Genomic DNA, 23,102 nt, shown 5'->3' with positions numbered 1-23,102 from the left:
TGCAGGCACCCAGATTAGAAAGATAAATCCACCCCCTCGAGAGTCGGGCTGTGGGGCTGTTTGTTCTGAAAGAAATTAGTAAGGGGCTATTAAGCAGGGAAAGAGGGGGAGCAGGGAGGCGGTAGAGACAAAACAGGGGCATTTTTGTGGGTCACCTGTGAAGGAGGTTCGGTATAGGAGCTTTATTATAGTAAAATCCTTTAAGGAAAGAGCCTGTAAATGTTAGATGAAAAATGCATGTATATAAAAATAAGGTGAACATCCCTCCCTTTCCCAGTCTAAGTGTCCAGAGGAGTCGGGTGTCTGCAGGAAGCTTCAGATACTTGCCCAAGAGTGGGAGGACACACGCTACAGCCCCTCCAAGGGAAGCAGTGATGGCGTGAAACTGGCAACCGTGCCCAGCTTCCTGGGGTTAGTGGTGCCATTAAAGCTTGCCAGCCCACAGGAAATTACAGCGGCTCCTGGCTGCCAGGAGCTCGGTTCCAGGTGTCTGCTGGCTGTGCTGCCTCGCTGGGGGCCTCCCCTCTGCCCACCAGACAAAGGAGGCCTCTGATGGCTGAGAATCAAGACCATTTGACTATTCAGTGGATCTCTGTAAAGCAGTGTGCTTCTCAGTGGTTTTTCACATCATAAGAGGTGCAGTGGGGCTGTGCTGTCCACTCATTGGCCATCACTGCCTCGTTTCTCTGGGTGCATCTGTTCCCCTGCCAAGCAAAAGAGAGGCTGAACTGGGGCACTGGGCTCTAGTTCTTGCCACATGTTCATCTGGAATCTGATCCACAAACAAGCCATTTTGCAGACTGTCACCTGACGCATCTCAACTGAAGCAACCAACAGCAAGCTTGTCGGAAGTTTCACTATTATGAGATGCTAAATCCAAAACATTGGGCACGAATTTAAACCCAGAGTTGGACGATCCAGATGAAGACCTGTTCGTTTATTCAGTTCACATGGGGTGTTTGTTGGGTACAGTGCAAGCTGAATGAGGGGAGATGTTGCAGTGAACAAGGCAGACATGATCCTGCCCTTTGGGAGCTATGTATGGTCTAGTAGGAGAGACAGACAATGAAGAGTTAACCAGAGAACCTGATTGAAGGCAAATTGTGGCGGACACTATGAAGGGGCAAAGAGAAGCTGAGCTGGCAAAGATGCGCCCTGTTTCAGACAGAGGAGATGGAGGAGGCCTCTCTGAGGAAAGCTGATGTAATGGGGCAAAGGACTCTTGTGCCTGCCATACAGAAAGCCAGGCTCTGACAGTGGGAGTCTGCAGCAAAGGAAAGGTTTATTACAGGTTGCCATGAAAGTGGGCAGGAGAGAAGCCTCAGATCCACTCCAATTTGGTGGTTGAGTTTGGGGTGTTTTTAAAGGAGAAGAACAAAGAGGCTGCCATTAATCATCAACTGTGACATTTCTTAATCATGATTTTGGGAGTCAGGATGTCTCTGGTTTATGATTCTCTGGCCAGGTGGGCCATGGCTGGGGGTCCGTGAGCTTCTCTTGTCCTGGAGAGACAACCTGAGTTTGTGCTTTAATGATGACATATTCACAGCCATTTTAGTCATCGGACGCTGGTTGATTAATGTTCAGTTAGCCCAGGATTGAGGTCAGAGGGAACAAGAAAGGAAGAGAAATTAATCAACTGGCAGGGGTCCTTCTGTCTTGGGGGGTTGGTTTCACCGAGACCAGAAGGCTGTGAGGGGTACAGCCGTACAAAGAGCAGGGGTGAGAGGAGGGTACCGAGGGGAGCCTGGGATGGATGTCCTGCATCCTACTCCGTGACAGGGGGACCGGGTCACAGAGTTCAGTTTGCTGTGTCACAAGGAGATGAGAGAGCAGTTGTTTAAATGCTCTCAGAGGATCACTAGACCTAAAAGAAAGATTTCACATAGACGGGACCTCATTTCAAAATGGCAATCTGCCCTTGATTGATGTAGAAGTTAACTATAGCCCCTTTCAAAACGTAATCTCTTGGAAGTCATTTCCGCGCTTTGTAGAGGAGATTTCAGCTGATGTGGAAATAAAAAGTTGTTACACATACTGAACACTAACATGACTTTTATATTTACTATCTTTTAGATGAACTGGGAAGTGAAAACGTGAAAGTGTAAGTCCCCCCCACCCCCCAGCCCGTGTCCAGTTCAGCTTTGGGGTGGACCACGATGTTGGCGGGGGGCGGGTGGTGGTGAGCAGATCAAAGGGCCAGATTTTCAAGAGTTCTGGTTTTGACAGCCCTGGCGGGGCCCTCCTGCTTCCCTAACCCCAAGAGAATGTGCTGGAGTCCCACACCTCACCACAGGACAGGGGATCTGATGGGGGAGAAGGTCCTCTGTTCAGAAAAGAACGTTTTTCTGACTGCTATCAATTCCAAATGCATCGGTGATTGAGTATTCTGACTCTGGGTGTATTTCAAGGACATAAATTCATTTATTCTGATTAAAAAATTTATCACCAGGGACGAGATTTTAGTTGGTATTAAAGGAGGGGAACCCTAGTAGAAGCCCGGAGTTTATATGTTGAGAAGAAGATCCTGGTGGGGAGTGGGGCAGGAAGAGGAATGGAGGTGGCAGGAGGGGATGGGGAGAGAGGATTCTGCCTGGAGGAGAGGCCTGGGGCGCTGTCACCATCTCTCTGTCTCCCCCCACACTCCCCTGTGCTTGTTTGGACCCTAGGCCGGCCTCCTCTGCAGGGGCAGCCAGTGGATCAGAGCAGGTGGGCCGTTCCCCCAATCCTACCTACATTAACTGGGGCCTCTTCCTTCCCCGGGGAGAGCTGAACCCCAGCCAGGGAGGGCCCTGGATTTCTGAGCACAAGGGCTCCATTTCTTCTAGGCAGGAAAGCCTGGAAAGGGAAGGGCGAGGTGGTGAAAGTGGCCCGTCCATCAGCCTCCTGACCAGGAGTGCTGATCAAAAACCCCCAAAGATGGGGAAGTGAAATTGAGCAAGGCTAAAATAAAATGCTAAATGTGGCAACTCCCTGGAGGAGCCTCAGACTCATCTCAGTACCTTCAGGGGAGCCAGCTCTCCTGGGCTTCCTCTCAGCCCATCATCAGTAATGGCCGAAGGTTTATTTTCGTTTTTGCTTTTTTTCCTGTTAGAGTTTGGTCCTCTTGAATAGAGCAAACGCCTAGATTACCCTGGAGCATAAGATGTTGAATCAAGTTCACCTTCCTCACAGTCAACAGCCTAGGCTGTCCTCAAACAAAATTTAGCACGTCACAAAACATGTTGGTTTTGTCTTTTGTTTTGTCTTTCCAACAAGCTCGTGACTCTCTCTCTCTAGCCCTATTTTTGAGGAAGACACACCCTCTGTGATGGAAATAGAAATGGAAGAGCTTGATAAGTGGATGAACAGCATGAACCGAAACGGTATGTGGTGTGGAATAACCGAAGCTGGCAAGACGAGGCTGCCCCTCTTCATAACTATGCCGTTGGATCCTGGGTGGGACCCTGTGAGCCCACCTACCTTACTTCCAGCACATGCAAGGAGTTAGCTGGGGCCTGACCATCCCTAAATACATAGTTTAATTATTGCATCAGTTGTTGCCACTTAGTGTATTTTTTGCACATGTTTTTCAAGTGGACTTTTTCAAGAAGAAAATGGACTGTGTTTTTTTTCAAGTGAGGAAATCTCTTGAGACCAAACTCTCTGGAAAAAGTTAGCATCCGGCATTACCGGAAGTATTATAGAATTTAGAGACCTGTGATTTTAATGTGTGTATAGATGTAAAACTTTATCAGATATAGTTTACATAGATCTGAGCTATAGGCACTAGCCATTAACTTAAAATTTTAAAAACTAAAAGTTTAAAACTTCATACCTTAGTCACTTCAGCCACCTGTGTCCAATGGCTATTATATTAGACTGTGCAAATCTAGAACGCTCCCTTTATTGTAGAAAGTGCTATTGGACTTTGCTAGCAGAGATAGTAATATGAATATCCCATTATAACTTAATTTCCAGTTGATATCTGACAGTAATTGTAGTATATGTTCCTTGCTGGTGGTGGTTTAGTGCTAAATCATGTCTGACTCTTGCAACTCCATGGACTGTAGCCCACCAGGCTCCTCTGTCCGTGGGGTTTCCCAGGCAAGAATACTGGAGTCGGTAGCTATTTCCTTTGCCAGGAGATCTTCCAGACCCAGGGGTCGAACCCTGGTCTCCTGCATTGCAGCAGATTCTTTCCCACTGAGCCACCAGGGAAGCCCATACTTTTTATTAAATCAATATTTGGACTTAAAAATGATGACAGCTGTTTTTTTTTTCCTATTTTTAATTTCTCTAAAAAATCAATGCATTATCTTACTGCTCATGTTAAATTAATACAATCCACTATTTATATTATCATACCACTTGCTTTTGTTTTTTTTTTTAAACATTTATCTAAAAAAACAAAAAACAAAAAACCCAGGGATCTGTCAGATTCAACAATGAACAATGGAGTTCTCAAAAACCAGATACTCGTTATCGGAATTTTTGTACCAGAGGCTCATCAAGGTGAATATTCCAAAAGATGAAAACTACTTAACTAACATGGACAATTTTGGGGAAGAATGGCTTGATAAAGCATTTGAGGATAGGGGTGAGTCACTGAGATAATCCTTAGAGTAGTTTCCTTTTGTGGCTTTTAGTTTATAAAAGTAATGTACATACACAGCAGAATTTGGAAAATGAAAAAAAAAAAGGTAGAATGAAGAAAAAATTTCTACCACCCAGAGATAATCTCAATATTTTGGTGTATTTCCTTTTTTGTGGCTGAGATAATTGTAATTCAAGTCATGGTCCTGTTACAATCACTAAAACCATTTCCATTTGACAACTAAAGAAGAGAGTTGTTTGGACACATCGGTGATAGATCCAGCAGATTTCCCTCCCTTGAAAACAGCAGACATGTAACGGGAGAAAATTCTGATGGCTTTAAGAAAGTCGGTTGTTCCCCACTTTACCTGCTTCTTGCTCCTGACTGAAGTCATTCTGCAGGCACAGCAGAACTTCGGTGAAGCTGTTTTATTCCAGCGTCTACCCTGAACTGTGCAGATTCTAGTCTTTGGAGCCCCTGGGGGGTTGTTCAGCAGCTGAACAGCCAAGCAGTGATGAATTGTGCCCTTTTCTGCTGAGGCCAGAGACATGCTGAAGTCTTGCATCTGCACCATTAGTGTTTTTTCCATTTCAAGAGCCTTGCCATGATTAATCTTTTAACCTCTGAAATTCCCTGGTGAGGCTATTTCTGCACAAGTAATGGGTCAGAGAGATATGATGTTCAACGGCACAAGTCTTGTGGATAAAAAGTAGAATTTCAGTGACTAATAATGAGCCCGGTTTTCTTCTGTCCTAGCCGACTATGAATGTTTACCTACTTTAGAGGAAGAAAAGGAACCAAACCTCAACAACCCAAGGTACTTCTTATTTCTACCACATATGTGAGTGGGGGAGGGGGGTTGGAGGCCACAGCTGAGGACTTTCACTCCCCTTCTCTGTGCCTATAAATTTTATGTGACCATTTTCATGGCCGTACATTGGTGTCTTGTGGAGAAATGGAAGTGTGGGTTATGGAAAACAGAAAAGTACAAAGTAAATATCTTAGTGATTCTTTATCTTTAGAAATAAATTAGTATGTATGTTTTCTTGCCCTTCTAAAGAGACACTGTTGAGTAGGCTTCTGCTTTAGTCCTAAAAGTTCCTGGTTATAACAAACTGCAGGTTTGTTTATCTTGGATGAATAGATGTTTGGTCAGGAAAACAGATGGAGGTGACAATCTCAGCAGGGTAACTGAACAAGAGTGGGTAAAAATGAACATATAACAAACGAAGGAAAAGAAATCCCCTTTAGGTTGGATTGTTCTTAGTGTTAGTGGCTCAGTAGTGTCCAACTCTTTGTGACCCCGAGGACTGTAGTCCCCCGGGCTCCTCTCTCCTCGGGATTCTCCAGGTAAGAATACTGGCTGCTGCTGCTAAGTCGCTTCAGTCGTGTCCGACTCTGTGCGACGCCATAGACGGCAGCCCGCCAGGCTCCTCCGTCCCTGGGATTCTCCAAGCAAGAACCCTGGAGTGGGTTGATAGTTCCTTCTCCAATGCGTGAAAGTGAAAAGTGAAAGTGAAGTCACTCAGTCGTGTCCGACTCTTAGTGACCACGTGGACTGAAGCCTACCAGGCTCCTCTGTCCATGGGATTTTCCCGGCAAGAGTACTGGAGTGGGGTGCCATCGCCTTCTCCAGTGGGTTGCTATTCCCTCCTTCAAGGGATCTTCCCGGCTGAGGGATCAAACCCATGTCTCCCACATTGCAGGTGGATTCTTTACCATCTGAGCCACCAGGGGAGAGAAATTAAATGAGAATTTTAAAACTCTAATATTGTGGCCACCTGATGCGAAGAACTGACTCACTGGTAAAGACCCTGATGTTCGGAAAGATTGAAGGCAGGAGGAGAAGGGGACGACAGAGGATGAGATGGTTGGATGGCATCACCAACTCAATGGACGTGAGTTTAAGTAAACTCCGTGTGTTGGTGATGGACAGGGAAGCCTGGCGTGCTGCAGTCCATGGCGTCACAGAGTCGGACAAGACTGAGCGACTGAACTGAACTGAACTGAACAAAAACCCATATTCTGTTCTACCACTAGGTGGCTCTGCTTGATAGAAAATTTTAGTGCACCAGGGCAGGCGTGTTCTTCAGCCTGCCACAATTTTGTTTAAATTGTATTTTCTTTTGTGAGGATAGAAATGATCATGTTTGGGTGTTTTTGATCAGAGAATTGTCAGTCAGGACTTGGGCCGTGCTGGTAGGAAATAGGATTGATGATTCAGCAAGTCAGGGACTTGCTCTGTAGAGCACGGCTGTGGTTTGGTGGGGCGGGGGTGCTGAATTGTTGATGGGGTGACTCTAAGATGACCAGTGAGCAGGGAACTTGACTGAGCGCGTAACTGAGATGTCAGACTTCCATAAGAATAAATTTTCAAAGCAGCATAAATACCCACCCCGTCTCCCTCCAGGTTAACCAGAGAGCCTACACTAGTCACCTGAATTGGGTCCAGAGTGTAGTCACTTTTCATAAGCAGTTCCTGAAGCCAGCATGTTGCGGGGAAAGACTGGTTACTAGACAGTGATTGAGGCAGTCAGATGTTTGACTTGTTCTGCTTCTTCCGCTAAACCTTGCCTGGGAAGTCAGGCCACCACAGTCTTAGTGGGTCAAACCTCCGCCCTAATGCAGAATCTACATCTTGATGTAGATGTCAGTCATTGTTACCTCTGTAGGTGCTTGCATATTAAAACTCATCACTGGTTCAGGAAAGAGTTTATCCTATTTAAATGAGTTATCAGACATTAACAAGCAGATGAAAGAAAATACACTAGTGAGATTATCACAAAGCACATTACCAAGAAATATTTTCCTTGCATTTTTACCTAAAATGAACATCTGTGTGTGTCCAGTATAGGGCCCAGATCACCATTAAACCCCTGTAAGTATCTTATTATTGAATCTCTGATGGGCACCCTCTAAAGATGTGAAATGTCATTGGTTTTTATATACCTGCCTCTTGTTCTTTGAAATTATTGGCAACAGAGGAGAGACTTAATGTTAGAAATTGTATGATGGTAAAAGCTTTTTAGAAGTAACACTTCTTTGAAATATTGAGAGGCTGGTCTCCTAAATAAGTTCTACCACATTTCACCTGTAAGGCAAAAAGCCTTAACCTATTTGGAGAGCTGGTTTATACTCAATTATTGTTTTTAAAGGGAATGTCTACATTCCTCTGCTGGTCCAGTGCTTTCTGTTTTAATTCACAAGACAGCTGTCAGGCCATCACTTCATTCTTTCTTGATGAAGCCAGGACCAGAGTTATAGACCGAAAGTGGCAAGTCCCCAGTCTTTGGTGTTGGAGACACTGTCTGATTACTCCAAAGGGTATCTTGATATTGCAAAGCAAATTTAGTTTTTATTCACTAAAACTCATAAGAGTTTAGTGCAAAGCACTTAGAACAAACCTTGGTACAAAATTAGCTCTGAGTTAATATTAGTTATTCTTAATTATTATTAAAAAGTTAGAATTGATGTACATAAACACGTTGCCTTTTGGGTTAATGAGCTTGTGTCCCAAGGTCGAGGCTCATCTACTAAGCATTATTTTTGCCCCTGGTTCCCCTGGGGACTTCTTTTTGGAGCTTGCCAATCCTGAGAAATCATGAATTTATTTAATCCCCTAGGAAAGATCTGGAGACTAAGTTCCCCATCCACTATCAGCATAGGTTTCATTCATATCGATGATTTCAGAATAGCCATCTTAGAAGTTTGGAGGGTCTGAAAGGGTACATATTTTGGATTATCTCATAGTTTGTATAATCTTTCTTTTCCATCATGATTTTATTTACATCTCTCTTTTTTTTAAGTTGTCTTCATTACATTGATAATTGATGAAACATTTATTTGGAATTTCTAATCCAGGACAGAAAGAAGGTCCTTTTTTTCTCTGACATGTTGTGAATCATTAGAGATATAGGTGGCAAGTGCATTGATCTTTGGGCTTAGATCAGACGGGTGGTTTTAAGACCTGCTTTGGATGCTCATTTGTTCTTTGTACTGAGACAAGTAACCTGAATTTTGTAAGGTTCCATCTTCTCATCTTGAAAAATGGATATAATGCCACCTATCTTCCTAGTTTCACAGGATCTTACGAGAGAAAAAAACATTTTGGAAGTTTCAAAGCACCATGCAAATGAAATGATTTCTTTTACGCTCTGGCAATAGTTCTCTCCATCCTTTCCAGTCAGCTTTTTTTTTTTTTTATTCGTCTATTTTGAGCAAATTTAGGTTCACAGCAAAATCCAGCAGAAGTACAGAGAAATCCCATACACCCTGGTCCCCACATACACAGCCCTCCCCACTGTTGACACCCCCACCAGAGTGGGACCTTTCTTACAGTTAGCCTCTTTTGAGACACCATTACCTCCAAAGTTCCCCAGTGGTTTCTTCCTTTACCATCTAAGCAATACCCAGGTGATTCTACTGCTTCAGAAAATGCAGTTCAGTTCAGTTCAGTTGCTCAGTCGTGTCCACCTCTTTGCGACCCCATGGACTGCAGCACGCCAGGCCTCCCTGTCCATCACCAACTCCCAGAGTTTACCCAAACTCATGTCCATTGAGTCAGTGATGCCATCCAACCATCTCATCCTCTGTCGTCCCCTTCTCCTCCTGCCCTCAATCTTGCCCAATATCAGGGTCTTTTCAAATGAGTCAGTTCTTCGCATTAGGTGGCCAAAGTATTGGAGTTTCAACTTCAGCATCAGTCCTTCCAATGAACACCCAGGACTGGTCTCCTTTAGGATGGACTGGTTGGATTTCCTTGCAGTCCAAGGGACTCTCAAGAGTCTTCTCCAACATCACAGTTCTAAAGCATCAATTTTTCAGCATTCAGCTTTCTTTATAGTCCAATTCTCACATCCATACGTGACTACTGGAAAAACCATAGCCTTGACTAGACGGACCTTTGTTGGCAAAGTAATGTCTCTGCTTTTGAATATGCGATCTAGGTTGGTCATAACTTTCCGTCCAAGGAGTAAGCATCTTTTAACTTCATGGCTGCAATCACCATCTGCAGTGATTTTGGAGCCTAAAAAAATAAAGTCTGACACTGTTTGCACTCTTTCCCCATCTATTTGCCATGAAGTGATAGGACTGGATGCCATGATCTTCGTCTTCTGAATGTTGAGCTTTAAGCCAACTTTTTCACTCTCATCTTTCACGTTCTTCAAGAGGCTCTTTAGTCCTTCTTCACTTCCTGCCATAAGGGTGGTGTTATCTGCATATCTGAGGTTATTGGTATTTCTCCCGGCAATCTTGATTCCAGCTTGTGCTTCCTCCAGCCCAGCGTTTCTCATGATGTACTCTGCAGTAAGTCCCCCACATAAGAACAAGTTCCATGCCAAGAGTGCGTTCATAAGTCCAGTTTTTGTTCATAAGTCCAACAAGTTAGCCTAGATACCCAACTAACACAATCACCTACATACCACTGCTTTTGTGTTTGCTTCCGGACATCCTAGGCCTGACATAAAGATCCTGTACACTGTACTCTACATGGTCCTGTACAAGAAGTGCACAGAAGCACAGCCTCCTATAGAGGTTGCACGTACATGACAGTATGCACTAGATATGTGAACTGACTTATGTGATTAGACATTTGAACATGTGCTCGCATCTTTGAAAGTTTGCATCTTGAAGCTTTGTATGTAGGGGATTTGCTGTATATAGAAGTCACTGGAGATTGAAGTGAAGGGAAAGCACACTTTTCCATCCTGCTTAGATTAGCAGGAGGATGAGCAACTAAGACTTCGGGAGTCCATGTACTTGATGCTAGGGAGGCACCCTGACACGGAGCCTCTGTTATCCATAAAGTCCACTGTGCTCCTGGGAAAAAGGAGTTGATCTGGTCACCGTCCTACACTTAATGCAGTACCTTGTGCATTAAAGACTTTAACCCTTCAGCCTTCCCTTGTTTGGGTCCATAATCTCAGGCCTTTCAGAGCTTTTCCCATTACTTTGCCTTGTCCTCCCTGAGTGGACATTTTTTTAAGCTGTGGAATCTAAAATTTCGCACAGGATTTTGGTAAGGGCCGCTGCTGCTGCTGCTGAGTCGCTTCAGTCGTGTCCGACTCTGTGCGACCCCATAGAGAGATGTACAAAGTATAATGGGAATTTTGCAGTATGGTTTTCATGTTTTCAAAAAAATCAGTGGGTAAAAACAGCAAAGGAATTGCGGGGGAAGGAGGATTCTAGCTCCTTATTTTCCACCTTAGCATGTTCTCCTGGAGTTCATACTTGTTATGTGCCAGGCCATGTACAAGGAACTGGGAACAGCGTCAGTGGAACAGTGTCCAAGGGGTGGGCAGGGCAGAGCAGAGGTCTATGCTGGAGTTGAAGAGAATTTCATCACTGACATTGCTCAGCCTTGCCAGTGCACGGTGAAAACACAAACAGATCCACTGAGTTGGTTTTATTGTTTAAACTCTCTGTAAAGAGTTCACTCCCTTATTGTCTACCCCCATCCTTACCATACCTTTTTTTTTTTTTAAACTTTACAATATTGTATTGGTTTTGCCAAATATCGAAATGAATCCGCCACAGGTATACATGTGTTCCCCATCCTGAACCCTCCTCCCTCCTCCCTCCCCTACCAAACCCTTTTGAATACCTCTGGATGGTGGCAAAAGCAAGATAGAATTCCTTTCATCCTGGTGCTTTTAGTCTGGGCAGCCTCTTCCTTCTTTATGAGGCCTTTGTAACCAGACAATTTCCTGAAAGCTCGGTGTTTCTGTCTCTGTAATCTTAAGTGAATAATCACAGAGAAGGAATTGCAAATATTAGCCAAGTGCCTGTCTTCTTTCCCTTTATGCCTGTTGGCCACAGTGATGATTTTACGTTGAGTAACAGCATTGGGAAAGATTAGGGGGAAATTAGATTTGGTTTCATCCAAGCAGATTTATAATTTTGAAATTACAATAATAACAAAATAATGAGAAATTTATTCTGGATGCCAGATGCCTAGGTACTACTTCCTAGGAAATTAACTAAGTCAGAAGGGGTAAGTAACAATATTGTGGTTTTGAAATAATTCTGTTATTCATTTTATGATTCATGTCAGCTCAATAATGTTGCAAAAATGTATCACTTCAGTATTTCTCAGGAAAATCCAGGTTAGCTTAATAGAGAACTTTTTTAATTTTCCCTGTTTCTTCCCTTCTCTTTGTTTTCCTTTCTTCTTTCTTTCTTTCTTTCTTTTTTTTTTTTGAGAAAGTACAATCATGGATGTAGTTTTTCACAATATATTTATTGAGTACCTAATATTTGCCTGGCACAGTCCACATCATGCCAAGACAACCAGCTAAAAATGAAATAATCCATTTGAATAAACCTGGAACTTAGATTAAGTAATTTGTCCAAGTTTACCCAGGAAGTTTATGATGAAGCTCTAACTAGAGAAGAATTTCTTTGAAAATTGCATTTTCATTTTCTTTGATTAGTTAAAAGAGATGTTCCAAAAATGAAAAGACAAATTAGAGGTTTTTTTTTTAAAGAACCTTTAGCAGCAAGAAAGCCAGCCACCACGAGACTGATCTATGAAAGTCTTTGGTGGCCAATGAATCCGTCATGCAGTGCAGTCATTGACAAGACTGAACCATGAATTGCAAGAAAGCAGCAGTTTTGTGTGAACTCTTTTGGGCTCTCCACTGCAGTAAATCTCTGTGGCCACTTCCAATTACTTTATGGGTTTCTTTTCTCTTTTTCTCTCTAGTCCCAAAAGTCATTTAAAAGTCAACAAGTATTAAACGTTAAGTATATTAAGTGCCAACTGATTTCCCTCAAATCCAAGCTAAGTACCATGAGGGGTTCAAAGCAGCAGTTTATAATCCTGCAGTATGCTAACCTCAAATGACACGGCTAACCTGCACGGGTGTGTGTGTATGTGCATCTTATAAGTGTGTGTGGTGGGTGAGAGGAGATGTACTAAATTCAATCAACCACAGCCTTGCTTGAACAGTAGCCCAGATTGTGTCTACACTGTGGGCATGATCTATGTGTCTTGGACCAGTTCTAGGTCTGGCTCTGATGTCAGCCAGATGCGTGTCTCTATAATTCCACCCGGGCCAAGCCTCTTATGGGAAGGAGTAGGGACGTGCTACTGATGAAAAGGAAGAGAGCATGAGCTAACTGTTACATGATTTCGTGCTAAATTGAACTCTGCTGCTGCTGCTGCTAAGTTGCTTCAGTCGTGTCCGAAAATTGAACTCTGGACTCCCTCAACCAAATGAGAGAGCATCATAACTCGAGAAAGGTTTAGCATAGGTTTATTGCATCTTGGGAGATAGAACATTGGCTGCTGTCAGAAAGAGGGACTGTTACAAGATAAACTGGTCAGAAGGGCAGAGATGGCTTAACGGATCCTGACTGCAATGAAGGGACAGTTAGGAAACGAGGTGTCAGAACTGTGCTTCCTCATTTGACTGGTGGCGTTCCATTAAATGCTTTCTTAAAAATCACCAGATGATGCTTTTTAATCAATTCAATTGGTTTGTAAGAGTTTGGAGGCCTGTTACCATACAGCTTTTGGGAAAGCTGTCCCACATTCTTAAAATACCTATCTAACACTCCGAGAAAAATCACTCACTCATGCTGCTGTCACAGATAAGTGACTAAAACCATACGAATTACCATCAAGGCAAGCAATAGAGGTTTGAAGCAGGATCACTGGTTTTGTCTGTTGCAATTCCGTGGCAGTCTGCCAAGATATTTTTAACAGGGAACTCTAGGATTTGCCAGAACTGAAAACGCCTGGGCTGATTCGATCATTTCACAGAGATGATAAATAGCCACAAAAACAGCAGGGAACACATTTAAAGGAATGAGCAGGAGAGAGAATAATGCCTCCAGGCTCGGGGGTGGGTGGGGGCCAGGTCCAGGTTGCTGACGCGCTAACAGGCTGGATGGCTCTCACACCACCTGCAGCAGTCCCGTGTGAGAGTTGTGACCCTAGGAATGACCTGATGCCCCGCAGCTGAAGCAACTTGTATCCCCGCTGGGACTGTCTCTGGTGTGGCGCGTCTGGAACGCTGTCACAGTGACCAGATCCATAAGCACGTAAGCTCCACATGTAAATATCATGCATGGAGTCTCGTGCTCTCTGATGCTTTAAATGAATGGGTTCTAGTTGGTAGACAGTCTCACATGCTAAGTCTACATGATCCTTGTAGAGTGTTCTAAGCAAACGACATTGAAGTACATTCTCTTCAGAAATTGCAAGTTTGGGGGCTTCCCTGGTGGCTCAGTGGTAAAGAACCTTCTTGTCAATGCAGGAGACACAGGTCCGAATCCTGGTCTGAGAAGACCCCACATGCTGCAAAGTAACTAAATCAGTGTGCCACAACTCCTGAGCCTGTACTCAGGAGCTTGTGAGCCGTAACGACTGACCCTGAGTGCCACAACTGCTGAAACCCTTTGCCCTGTAGCCCATGCTCTGCAACGAGAGGAGCCATTGCAGTGAGAAGCCCATGCACTGCAGCTGGAGAGTAGCCCCTGCTTGCCACAGTTAGAGAAAAACCCCGACAGCAATGAAGGCCAGCAAAACCCAAATAAGTAAATAAGATAAAATTATGTTTTCAAAAAAGAAATTGAGTTTGTTTTGGAAGATAGTTTCTTAAAGCCTTTGGATATGTGAAACAATGTTCAAGGTCAGGTTTAATGGATGAACATTCACTAGTGTAGAATCTTCACCATCAGAACATAGGTTCCTGTGTCTGGAGGTCAGGCCCTTGGTATTGAGCTTTACCTACATTTCCTCATTGATTTTTTCCCAATACCCTGCTAAGGTACATGGTATTATTAGGTATGTTTTACACACGAGATGAGATCACAAAATTTGAGCTGAGGAATGTTGGCTTGCCCAAGGTCACACAGCCAAGGAAGTGTCTGAGCCCTGATTCAAGCTCTGGTCACCTGACCCTGTGCTCCAAAAGCCCCCGTGAGCATTGGCTCAACCAGGAAAGAGGCCCACAAAGAGGAATCCCCTGCAAATTTAATCAAAAGATGTATGGGGTACTAGAAAAAGAAAGTGTTCAGATTTTTATGGAGAAACATAAAAGATTTAAACAAATAGAGACATACTGTGTCTGAATGAAAGACTCAACATTAAAAAAATTTACATTTAGATTCAACTTAGTGTCTTAAAGAGCCCAATGGGCATTTCATCTGGAAGGATACTTGGGCACAAATAGCCAGGGTAATTCTAAAAGAAGAAAAAAGAACAATCCTGTATAGGTGGGTGGATTTGCAGGGAAAATGTCCAATAGTTAAAACTGTGTACACTCAGAGCTAAATAAGAAGTTTTAGTGGAATAGAGTATTCTAAACAGCCTCAAGTATATGTAAACATTTAATATGCTCTAAAAGTAGTGAATCATAGCAAGTGGAGTATTCAATAACTAGTCTTAAGACAACTGACTAACATTTGGAGGGAAATTTTAGAACTCACACTTTAGATTAAAATAGACTTCAGATAAGTTTAGATGTGAAAAAGAAAGGAAAACTTCAGAAAAATTATAGATAAATATTATTATAATTGTAAAGTGAGGACTGGCTGAAAAGTCAGAAACTGTACCAGAAAGGAATAGACTTAACTACATTAAAAAAAACATGAATATGTCAAAATTGCAAAAACAGAATTTAACATACTTAAACTTTCCCGGCTCTTTGAATGACATTACTTTAAGATAAACAGATATGCTCAATGCTCTTTGTTTCTGTAGCCAGTCTTTTTAAAAATCATAAAGATTACTTTTTGAAAAATTTTTAAAAAGCACAATAAATAAAAGTAGGAGGAAAAAGACAAACTAGGAAAAAGCATGTGCAGTATGTGTGATGAAGAAAAATGACTGCTATTGCTAATACATAAATCAATAAGAAGGCAATTGTCCCATATGAGCAAAGAATGGTAATAAGCAATTTGGCAGAAGAAGAAGTTAAAATTACCAACAGAGCCTTGAAAAAATCTTTAGTCTTCCTAGTAACAGAAAAAAGTAACACAGGAGGACATTAAGGTAAATATTATATTATTTTCACCTAATAAGTTTACAGAACTGAAAATAATAATATTAGAGAGAATGTTGGGGAAAGGATATTTCCCTAAAGGAAAGTGTCAGGAGAAGGTAAATTTTTAGGGAAGGGGGTTGACAGTGAACTGGTTAAGCTTTAAAACTGCATACATTTTAACCTAGAAATTCCTCTTAGATGTTTATACAAGGCTAACAACTGGAAGCATGCAAAGATGTAGCAATTTTTATAATAAATGAAAACTGAAAATTGGAAATAGCTTAAATGTTTAACAATAAGAATATGCCTAATTTTTTTTTAATCTAGTGTGCTCTGTAGTCACGAAAAGATATTGTATATTTATTAGCCAGGAAAGAGGTCTATAGATGAATGAGAGTGAAAAAAAGCAGATTATATTTCAATATGCATAATATGATTCCATTTTTGTATAAAAGTATGTATATCATTTGGAGAAGGCAATGGCACCCCACTCCAGTACTTTTGCCTAGAAAATCCCATGGACGGAGGAGCCTGGTAGGCTGCAGTCCATGGGGTTGTGAAGAGTCGGACACGACTGAGCGGATTCACTTTCACTTTTCACTTTCATGCATTGGAGAAGGAAATGGCAACCCACTCCAGTGTTCTTGCCTGGAGAATCCCAGGGACAGGGAAGCCTGGTGGGCTGCCATCTATGGGGCCGCACAGAGTCGGACACAACTGAAGCGACTTAGCAGCAGCATGTATATCATTATCACAGAAAGAATTTTGAAAAGTAAACACCAAAATGTTAACTGTAATGAGATTGTTAGTACTTTTATATTGTTTATTTGTATTGTCTATTTTCAACAATGAATATGGATTGGTTTTATAGTAATAGTTATAACAATATAATTAATTTCAAAAATCACTTTTCTTGTAACTGCTGGACACAGATCAGTCTTGTGGACAAAGAGGGATTGTGCCCCTTGCTGTACAGCCTTGTGTTTTGGTCTGCTTAGAGTAGCTGAAATGTCAAGATAAGGCGCAAAAGAAAAACATGCAATCCAGAGACTTATGCTCTGTAGAGATGAACTCCTGGATCTTAGAAATATTATCTTGCTACCACCCAATTTCCAAGAAATGAGGTCTCCTTGCCTAGTTTAAGAGGTGTGCAGGGTGACTTGTGAAATGGGTGTCACGTCTGCTCTTCAGATAAAGAATGTCTTCATTTTCAATCGGGTTTCCATGAAATAAGTCTTTCTACAGAAGTTGTCCTTTTCTCCACGTCCACCTTCCCCCTTCTTTCCCATCGATCAGCCCTCCTGGTCACAAGCTTCTTCCCTGCCTTCACTACACAGACGCAGACACAAGTAGACATGTCTTCCCTTCCCTTTCTTGGTTAGGTCTGTGTATCCATCTGTCTGTCTGTCTGTCATCTAACAAGTTGCCCCTTGTTAGATGGGGCCCTTCCACTGACCTTTTGGAAGCACCTGGTGAGCACTGAACAGGTGAGCATTGAGGTGGGAGCCTGGGGAGCCCGATCGTTCGCAGCCTCCCACACCTCTGAACAAAGGCGCCACCGGCTCCTGACGGTCACTGTGCAGACACAGGTCACTTCAAGTAGAGACATGCTAGGATTTGGTTGAAGGGACACAAAAGTTAGAAAAAGAAGGGGTGAGGAGGTCGAATGGTCTGCTTTCCAGGAGACTTGGGTGGAAGCATGGTCTCACTGGGAAAGAGCCGCAGAGCCAGACATGTGGCCAAGGTAGCCACATTAGAATCACAGGCAGAAATGCGCCTGCCGGTACGGCCATGTGCAGATACCACGTCCATCGCTTACGCCTGCTCACACCCAAGACGCCTGGTGATTGAATTCTAAATGGCACGGAGAAGGCCCCTCCAGATCCTCTGTGGATGTGAGCAAAACGGGCTTTTGAAACCATGCCAGGACCACAAGCTCTGAGAGAAAATAACACATGGAAATTTTTTTTCTAAAGGAAGAAAAAGGCAGTTTGGCATCTATTCATAGAAATGGGATTAGATTTAATTAAAGGGGGAACCCCAGCTCCATCTGGTTCTCTCTGTGTCAGCCCTGGGGAGGGATATTACTGCAAGAGCTAGGGATTATGTCTTGGCTTTTCTAGATTTCCTCCTCAGGGTTCAAATATAAAATCCAAACCGACCTTTGTTTGGGAAATTGTAATCTGGACACCATTGGCTCCCTGACTGTCTATACTCTCTTGAGTCACCTCCATAGCTGAGTGACCAGCTCTCAGGAACTTCTTGGAAATATACTGTTGTTCTCTTTTTCACAGTGACAATGAATCCTGAAACTGAATGGTGCTAATGCTTTCCAAGAGAAGCAGCCCCGGAGGAAGCCCGCTGGGCCTGCCAACAGAGGATGAAGAGGATCCGAATTTAATTAACTTCAAATCAATGTAAACACAAGAACCTTTTGCTGTTGCTTCCAACGCCCACTCTTCCGTCGCCCAATGCATCACCTTTACTTGGAAGAATGCTTGATTGAGAAGTGCTGGGCAAAGGCCTGGATGCCATCCATCGCTGAGGGTGGGGGAGCCACGAGGTGCAGTCAGCGCTCATCACGGGGTGTTCCCTCTGCTCAGCCGACCTCTAGGGACTGGACTACCACTCTGGCTATGCTGAGTCCCTGTTACCTTTCTGCTTTATTCCTTGAGTACAAAATTGGAAACTCTTATCTCTGGTTTCCTTCTGGGTCACTTTATGACCTAAATAGCTGGATAATTTCTTTTGATTAGTCAAGTCTTCTGATAGGTCAGTCACGTTCAGCAGGAACTTTGCTCAAGGTGAGTTATGTCATGGAAAAGACAGCAAACAAAGCAAGTGTTTCAATGTGTACGCCATCCCAGGGGGGTGGTAAGCTTGTTCCTGCCTGCCGTGAGACGCAGCGTGAGATACACAGTCAAAGGGATGCTGTTTGGTGACGTGTGGACTGTAAGTTGGCCAGGTGACAGAGAAATGGGAATTTTCCATGAAAGAGCGACTGTTTTCCTTCTCAGCTAAAATCAGCTACTTGTTTCCACTTCCCCATGGCTCTTCCTTGTCCTCGCCACACCTCCCTGGCGTGTGGTGTGTGGGTAGATGGGAGCAGCTGGGCCTCTTCCGTCACCTTCTGTGTCCCGGAGATCTTTAAGGTCATCTGGAACAAACAGAACGGCATTAGGCTCTCTCTGTGTGGGTGGCGGGGACCTCTCCTCGCACTCAGGACCTCTCCTGCGCCCAGGACAGGTCTGGTGTGCTCAACGCCACTCCCCAGGAGGCCAACACCCGTCCATCAGAGATGACATTCTACGTGATACTTGTTGATATCCTCCTGCTAGAAGTGACGGCGCAAAATCAGAGGGGCCTATTTATCACTCCCACTCACGTAAAATCAATCTCCATTTAATCCTTAATTTTCCACTTCTGACCTTTAAAGCAATCGAGCAAATTAGGACTCCTCAGCTCTTCCACAGCACCCAATATTTTATTCCAGGAAAGAAACAAAGAATGAAAACGGTCTTTTACTCCCCACCCATAAACTGAGGCGGGGGTGGCGTGGGGTGGTTGAGGGTCACCAAACATTTGCTGCTGAATTTGGGGTCTTGTGTTTGAAAGGCCGCCGTAATGCATGACACATTCAGAATCCCTTACCTTCTGAACTGTGCCCACAATTTTAAAGGCAGAATTCCAGGCTACGGAGATCTTTCTGCTCCACTGAAAAATAGAACTATCTGGCTGTGTTTAACCACTGCTCTTACGCCATCCTGGGACTGTGCAGAGCTTTGGCAAAAAAACAGTCTTCATGGTACAGAACCACAACAGATATGTCTGTTGTATTCTTTTTAGCACATCCGAATACGGCATTTTTGTTTTGCATATTTTCTAAAGTCTTTTTCTGATGTGAACCATTTTTCAAAGTCTTTAGTGAATTTGTTACAATATTGCTTCTGTTTTATGCTTTCGGCTGGGGGGCATGGTTGGCCAAGAGGCATGTGAAATCTTAGTTCCCAACCAGGGATCAAACCCGCAACCCCTGCGTTGGAAGGCAAAGTCTTAACCACTGGACTGCCAGGGAAGCCCCCTGTTTTGCATATTCGTATTCAACTTGTGGTCCACAGTGACTCTCGGATATTTATGCCAGAATTGCCATTTTACCAAATCGTCATTTCAGCCTGTTTCATTTCTTTGTTTCTAATCAACATGTTGACTCTCTGAAGAGTCTCTTCTCTAGCTAGCTGTGTAAGATTTTTGCTGAACGCTTAGGTAGGCAAACATCACCCAACCCTATCAAATAATGGATGTTGGCAGTTCAGAGAAGGACAGGGGTTCTTGGAATCTCACTTGATGAAGCAGTATTTCATAATATGGTAAAAATATTCTTATTCAATATGTGAAATTACTTCAAATTCCAGAAGAAGCCAGCTTCAGCAATATATCATTGAATTTATATCTGAAAAATGTACTAACCCCTCTAATTGCACAATGTGCAAAGCACTTTAAAAAATATAGTTTATTCTGGCAAGATATGTTAGTATGGGTCAGAACAGCCAAGGGTCGCTTCTAGTGCTCTGTATATTTTATTTACTATCCAATCAAAAGGCATAGGTTATGGTCCTTCTGAGAACTGTTTTTTAACCCAAACTAAATTTTTATGTTTTAGATTATTGTTAGTAAAAATCTTAATAATTTGCCCTAATTAGGTAGCCAATTAGAGCATAATGTGGCTTTAGAATATTTTCAAGATGTTTACATGTTATTGCAGTTTTGAACATGTTAAGCAAGTTAGGTTAACAACATTGCCTAGTTGAACTCCTCAGGAAACTTGTGGTAATAAACGTATGAAAACCTCAGTCTAAACTCGGTGGCGTGACTCCTTTCTCTGGGAAGGTCATTGTTATCCACACACTGAGCACACAGCTCACGTCAGTCTTGATGTCCAAGAGGTGATGGGCCCCTCTCATCACCCTCCCAGCTCTGACAATGTAGAGGGGCACTTTAAAAAATACATCTGTCTCATTGTTTGTTTTCATTGTTTAAACTCTCAGTTTTCACCATCTCTGGAAGAAAGCCCTTATGTTGAGTAAACATAAAGTGCACACATTAGTTTCAACTCTATCAGAATTGTACAAATTCTGAATATAGTAGAGTGAGAAGATGTAGCTTCACACTGGGAAGATGGCTAAAATCCTCACTGTGAGGAAAACACTGACCTTTCTACTGAAGTACATTTACACATGCTGCTTTTTCACACTCAGGATGAAATCTGGGTTTTCCATTTAGATCTACAATAAGCAATCCAGAGTAGCTTCATAGACTATATTTCTTCTATCTTCAGTCAGTTCAGTCACTCAGTCGTGTCCGACTCTTTGCGACCCCATGAATCGCAGCACACCAGGCCTCCCTGTCCGTCACCAACTCCCAGAGTTCACTCAAACTCACATCCATCGAGTCGGTGATGCCATCTAGCCATCTCATCCTCCGTCGTCCCCTTTTCCTCCACCCCCAATCCCTCCCAGCATCAGAGTCTTTTCCAATCAGTCAACTCTTTGCATGAGGTGGCCAAAGTACTGGAGTTTCAGCTTTAGCATCATTCCTTCCAAAGAACACCCAGGGCTGATCTCCTTTAGAATGGACTGGTTGGATCTCCTTGCAGTCCAAGGGACTCTCGAGAGTCTTCTCCAACACCACAGTTCAAAAGCATCAATTCTTCGGTGCTCAGCTTTCTTCTATCTTATGATAACCAGAAGATCATGGTATATTAATGTGGCATGGAAGTAATCAAATTGGTTGTTAATAATTACATAACCCTACCAACCAATTGCCTGAATGATTTATTTTTTGAATAGCTCTTTGACACTGTCTTGACACTGTCTTGTCTGACACCTTAATTTTCCTTTCCTCTTAGTCCTTTTGGGGGTGGTTATTTTTAAATATCTGGTGGGAGGTTTCTGGTTTGTTTTGGTTTTTGTCCTTTTCTAAATAATATATCATGTTCATGAGATAGCAATACATACAAGTATATAAAATAAACCTTTTTAATCAACTCAATAGTAAGCCCTTTTTGAAATTATATTTTAAGAAGTTAAATTCTTAAAGTGTTAACAGTCACATGAAGGCTTTAACTCATTGTTCTACAAGATTAGAAATACATGTTGAACTATTTATGACAAGCAAAGGCGGATGGGGCCCCTTGCCCAATTGGACTCCAGGTGGAGAAGGCTCAGTTAATCATCCTCCTTCGTTCCCATCACATCATTATCACTGGCCTTTGTTGTCTGCATGCTAAGTTGCTTCAGTCGTGTCCAACTCTTTGCAACCTCATGGACTGTGGCCCACCAGGCTCCTCTGTCCATGGGATTCTCCAGGCAAAAATACTGGAGTGGATTGCCCTTTCCTACTCCAGAGGATCTTCCTGACCCAGGGATCAAACCCATGTCTCCTGTGTTTCCTGCATCGCAGGCAGATCCTTTACCTGCTGAGCCACGTGGGAAGCCAAGTTATAGGTAAATAATTGGACTTTTTCAACAAAAAGCCTATTTACATTTTTTACTTCTTTGGTCTGCATGGACTCAGTTAATAGTCTCTAGATACTGCAAACAGTAAGTGCTGTCTTTTCCAGTGTAAAGACCAGTAGAGATTGATCTCTGTATTCCTCTGACTTAGGTGAAATCCCTGAAATTACAAATAACTAAGGAACGTGGGAAAATTGCTTGTTTAATAAGTGTCAGTTTTCAGGAAGAGCAGGAATGGTAGTGATTCAACAAGTTAAAAAACAATCTGATAGACTAGCAATAATTACGGAGAAGGCAATGGCAACCCACTCCAGTACTCTTGCCTGGAAAATCCCATGGACAGAGGAGCCTGGTAGGCTGCAGTCCATGGTGTGGATAAGGGTCGGACGTGACTGAATCAACTTAGCTCTCACTTTTCACTTTCATGCATTGGGGAAGGAAATGGCAACCCACTCCAGTGTTCTTGCCTGGAGAATCCCAGGGACGGGGGAGTCTGGTGGGCTGCAGTCTATAGGGTCGAACAGAGTCAGATATGACTGATGAGACTTAGCAGCAGCAGCAGGAATAATTAATATATGTGTATCCTGCTTTTAAAATTAAAAATGAGATTAATGTAAAAAAAATTCTGTTGGATGCTCTCACAAGCCGTGTAAAGTATTTTTTCAAGAGGTCAATAAGATCATCATATACCATATTTATCAGTTGGCATTTGTCCCAGCAATATGTAAGTTCTACCTTGTAAGCCTCATATAAGAAATGGACCCATTACTACTGAACAGAACTGATTTGCAAAGCTATCAAGGTGTTACAACTGATTGAGGGTTTCAGGCTTTTTATCCCACTTTGCATGCTGAGAATGATATTTTATAATATTTTTTCATTATGGCTTTACAAACATCAGGTATACATAGTTAAATATGTATGTATAGGTTATTCTACCCTCAGCTGCATAGTTTTTGATAAAAATAAGTACATACGTGTGTATAATCCAAATTGCTCATTTAGCAGTGATATACTGAG

The 23,102-nt window shown here is 42.8% G+C and overlaps 1 protein-coding gene across 1 annotated transcript in view; it reads left to right on the top strand.

Annotated features, from left to right (window-relative positions):
* Nucleotides 1-20,427, top strand: part of TMEM154 (transmembrane protein 154) — a 52,045-nt gene extending 31,618 nt beyond the window's left edge. Inside the window, exons 4-7 of the mRNA XM_070386657.1 lie at nt 2,077-2,104; nt 3,280-3,365; nt 5,333-5,393; nt 17,865-20,427. Coding sequence (XP_070242758.1) covers nt 2,077-2,104; nt 3,280-3,365; nt 5,333-5,393; nt 17,865-17,880 — 191 coding nt within the window. The 3' untranslated portion in view covers nt 17,881-20,427. The remainder of the gene's footprint in view (nt 1-2,076; nt 2,105-3,279; nt 3,366-5,332; nt 5,394-17,864) is intronic.
* The last annotated feature ends 2,675 nt before the right edge of the window (nt 20,428-23,102 follow it).

The sequence above is a fragment of the Bos mutus genome, chromosome 17 (genome assembly GCF_027580195.1).
Source record: "Bos mutus isolate GX-2022 chromosome 17, NWIPB_WYAK_1.1, whole genome shotgun sequence".
In the NCBI taxonomy this organism is placed as follows: Eukaryota; Metazoa; Chordata; class Mammalia; order Artiodactyla; family Bovidae; genus Bos; species Bos mutus.
This window is presented reverse-complemented; position numbering and strand designations above follow the sequence as displayed.